This window comes from Lipotes vexillifer, unplaced genomic scaffold (assembly GCF_000442215.2).
Source record: "Lipotes vexillifer unplaced genomic scaffold, Lipotes_vexillifer_v1.1 scaffold84, whole genome shotgun sequence".
NCBI classification, from domain to species: Eukaryota; Metazoa; Chordata; class Mammalia; order Artiodactyla; family Lipotidae; genus Lipotes; species Lipotes vexillifer.
Window position 1 is genome coordinate 323839 of NW_006783414.1, and position 4493 is coordinate 328331.

A 4493-nucleotide genomic window follows, 5' to 3' on the forward strand; every position below is an offset into this window, starting at 1 on the left:
CCCGCCCCGCCTCATCTTTTTGCTCATCTCCCCTTTCTACTCTGCACTCTTCATGCCAGCAGTGGGTGGAGAGGCCAGAGGATCTGTGGTGGGGCTGGAGAGGTGACATCAGGACAGAGGCAGGGCCCGCACTGCAGCTCTGCGCCCCTCCTTGAGTCCTGCCCTGTCAGACCCTCCCCACTCCAGCGCAGAAGCAAAGGGAACAGCTCTCCCAGGCCGGCTGGGACTGAGGGGGTTTGGCTGAAAGAAGTCAGCACCTGGCCCTGACTCTCTGGGGTCCGACCCCTCTGCCCTGGCCCAGGTCCTGGCCATCCTGATGGATGTGTTCACAGACGTGGAGATCTTCTGTGACATCCTAGAGGCGGCCAACAAGCGCGGGGTGTTCGTCTGTGTGCTCCTGGACCAGGGAGGCGTGAAGCTCTTCCGGGAGATGTGTGACAAAGCCCAGATCTCTGACAGTCACCTCAAGGTAGGGTCCCGTGACAGTGTAAAAGGTATTTTGTGTTAGGATAGAATAGGCTACGCTGTGGTAACGCGTGCCCCCATCTCAATGGCTTAACACACGTTCCTTTCTTGTTCAAAGTCCAGTTCAGACGGCCCTCCCTCACCTTGTAGCTGCACCACAAGGAATACACGGCCCCTGAGACATAGTGACAGGGAGAAAGAGGGAGGGAGGATTCCGAGGGATGTTTTTAGGACCTGGCCTGGAAGAGATTTCCATCATTCCCACTCATAGCCCTTTGACCTCACACAGCTCCACTGGGGGCTGGGAAGGATAAAGGGCCCAACCTCTGCCTTTTCTCCTCTCAGCTGAGGAGACCCAGTGGATGCACTTCCGGGGCAGGGAGACATCCAGGACCTGTGTGATGCATCTTTAGGGCTCCATGGCCCCAACAGGATGCTGATCCTCTTGGACTTAACCAAACTCCTCACTTCCTTCTTCCAGCAAGGAGAAGGGAAACCCAGAGATGAGGGTTCATTTAGTCATGGCAAATTTGGGGCAGCTAATTCAAGCTCTAATGTGAAACCGCCCACAGCTTTCACAAGCAGACCCAGCTGAACAGCTGACAGGTGGTTTCCTTGGTGACTGCCCCCCAGCTCAGGCAGGTCAGCCCCAGGACACCTCAACCTCTCCGCCTTCCTCCTTCCCTTCCCCTCCACACTGACCGGGATGCAGCTGAGTCCAGGCACCTCCAGTCGCCACAGGCCTCAGGTCCCCCGACTGCTGGGTCTGCTTGACGTAACGTGGATCACATGGCCTCAGCATGACGCCATCGAAACAGGTCCAGAGAGTCAGTGCAGGCCTTGTCCTCGTGGCCCACACCCCCTGCACCAAGGGACAGTGAGACGTGGCCCTGTTTCCGACACCCCCAGAGCTCGTGAAGAGGCTGGAAGGAGTGGCTGGGGGCGCTGGGCATCCCCTCCCCAGAGCCCACCCACCTACCAGCTGGCATTCTCAGCACCAGGAGCGTCCCGCCGGTCTCTGACAGCCCCCTGCCTCACCTGCCTTTCATTTCTTCAGCTTCCAGGGGTGCTGGCTTGAGGGCTGGAGCAGCGGGTGCCGCTGGGGAGGAAAGGGACAAACAGGGCCACAAGTTGGGTTGTGGCCACACCTTTTCTTACAGCAATCTAGGGTCCATTGAGGTCTCCACAAAGCCGCCCCCTCTGATTGCACTGGGCCTTCCCTCTGACCAGCCTGGAGTCAGGGACTCATGTCACTAAGGCCACTTACAGGGTGAGGCTGGGCTTGCCAGACCTCTGTGGGCCATGGGAGCCTGGACTGAGGGCTCTGCGGACACCAGGCCCTCATCTTCCTTCTATTTTCTGCTTTGTTTGAATTCTACCATCTCCCCTTTCTTTTCTTTTCTTTCTTTTCTTTTTTTTCCCCCATTTACTCAAATAATGTCAGGACATTGAAGAAAATTTAGAAAATTCAGCCAAGGAAAACATAACAATGGCCCACAATCTCACCAGCTAGCAATAACCCGTTTACTCTTGGCGAGCATCCTTCCAGATGTTTTCTTAGGCAAGTGCGTATATCTGGGTACGCAATTAGCGAGGACACCTTGACTTCCCTTCCAACAGAACGTTTCCATCCGGAGCGTGGAAGGAGAGGTGTACTGTGCCAAATCAGGCAGGAAGTTTGCCGGCCAAATCCAGGACAAGTTCATCATCTCGGACTGGAGATACGTCCTGTGCGGATCGTACAGGTGAGCACTGCGCTTCACCTTCTGTTGGGGCTTTGCAGAGGCCAAGGCCCACACACCCACTGGCAACCCCCTGGGGGAGCTGGGGACTTATCATATACACGAGGCTGGAGGCAGGACCAGCCTGGGCGAAAGGGGAAAATCTGCGCCCTTCCTGGGAGGACTTCGGGGTAGGGAGACACTTCCAAGTGCCTTGGTTTCCCTTTGCGTGGCAATAGGACATAAAATCCTGTTTCCCTCATCAGATCTCTCAGGTGTCATTCTAAATCCTGGCTGGGTGACCTCGGGCAAGTCACTGCAACTCTTTGTTCCTTCATTCACTCACCAGCTATGTAGAGACCTAGTAGATACAGACCAGGCCTGCTGCAGGCATGGAACAGGATGGGGCTCCCTCCTGCAGCTCCGCTCGAACTAGGCGGGTAACCGATAACGAACCCAGGGGAGGGAAGGGGGCCTGGGACGGCGCCAGGGTGCCCCTCTCTGGCTCCCCATTTCCACCTCTTCCTGAGCCTGTTCTCCTCAGCTGTGTGAAGGGCCTGTGGCCTCCACCTCACAGTCTTCAGTAAAGGAAGCTGGGAGGCACTGTCCCTCTGCTAGGGGAAGAGCTGAGGTTTTACAACTAGTGTGCAAGGAGGGGGTTCAGGGACGAGGCAGCCTGGAGGGGACACCTCCAGTGTCCTGGGGTCACTGAGCCCACGTCTGTTTCCACCCACAGCCTCTCCCCTCATCCTCTGCTCCATCCGGGGGCACCTGTGGAAAACGGAGCTCCCCTGCTTCTGATTCTCAGGCCCTGTCTCCAGCCCTTGGTTGTTTGTAAGAGGCTGAGGTGGGGTTGAGCTCCCCTCCCCAAGTGGCCAAATCCACCTTATCAGCCTTTTGTTCTTTCCCAAGAGAGGGACAAAGGCCTCTGGGCAGCAAGCAAATAAAGCTCAGAGCGAGAGCTCAGCCTAAAACCCTACATCAGGCCTCTGACCTTGACCTCTGATCTTGACCAAGCACCACTAGACCGAGTTCACCACCTGGAGGGGAAGGGTGAGGTCCGGGCCTGGGCAGCTGCTCCAGACCCCAGGAGCCAAGCCTGGAGGGAGGCGGTCAATCAAAGCAGAGGAATTCTCACACTCTTTTTTATTAGATGAAATTCACGTTAACATAAATTAACCATTTAAAATGTACAATTCAGAGGCATGTAGTACATTCGCAATGTGTGCAACCATCACCACTATTTAGTTCCAAAACACTTTCATTGCCCCCCAAAGAAACCACGCACCCATTGTACAGGGAGGAAAAACTCTTTCCTTTTTTGGCTACACAGCTTGTGGGGACCTTAGTTCCCTGACCAGGGATCGAACCCGTGCTCCCTGCAGTGGAAGCGCAGTGGTCCCGTGCCACCACTGGACCACCAGGGAAGTCCCAGGAAACACTTTTTTCTAATACCCTTCTCGGTTCTCTGGCTGGGGCCCTGTAAAAGGGACTGGTGAGAGACAGATTAACAGGAGCTAAGCAAACAAATCTATTTAATACAAGTTTTACGTGACACAGGAGCTTTCAAAAGGAAATGAAGACCCAAAGAAATGGTTAAACCTGAGTGTTTTTATATGAGGTTGGATGAAGAACGGACAGTCATGGAAAAACGTGATAGGACAAAAGGGAAGAGCTAAGGGTAGTTACTGGGGGAAACAGAGCAAGGCCGGTCCATTCGGATCCCTCTGAGTCCCCCTGCCCTTGGAGATAAGGATGCTCCTTTCCTCTGGGTACAGGGAGGGCATCTTTCACATGAGGGCCTTGTGACTGGCTTCAGGGAGAAGGGGGAGGTCAGAGAGTCCTTCCTGCACTTGCTTCTCAAATTCCTTCAGCTCAAAATAACGTCTTTTGTCAGAGCGGCATACACAGACACGGGGGTGACATATCCACAGCCCCTCCACCACTAAGCGGTCACTTCCCCTTCCCCATCTTTGAGCAACTAGTTGTGCGACTGGCAAGTGGCTTATTTAGCCATTAAAAAGATTTCCATACATTGAAAAGGACAGAGAAAGAAATTCTGAAAGGAGATGAGGAGGGGGGAAGCCTCACCTCTTATTTTCAATAAGGATAATTAACTCTCTCAGTTTTCATTTGTATTTGCCCTTTGAGTTCATCATGCAGGGGTGGCCTTGCCCTTGGAAGGGGCAGAAGGAAGAATAACCACCTTGCTGAGCTTTGTGCCAGGCCCTGGGCCAGGTGCGATCAGACCTTTAGTAAGGATTTAATCTTCATGACTTTTTTTTTTTTTTTTTTTTTTTCCTTGCC

General features: G+C 54.0%; 1 protein-coding gene across 1 annotated transcript in view; it reads left to right on the top strand.

Moving 5' to 3' along the window:
- SACK1A (scaffolding CK1 anchoring protein A) overlaps positions 1–4493 on the top strand; it is a 21180-nt gene that overhangs the window by 10636 nt on the left and 6051 nt on the right. Inside the window, exons 2-3 of the mRNA XM_007456034.1 lie at positions 302–469; positions 2086–2210. Of these exons, the coding sequence (XP_007456096.1) occupies positions 302–469; positions 2086–2210 (293 nt within the window). The remainder of the gene's footprint in view (positions 1–301; positions 470–2085; positions 2211–4493) is intronic.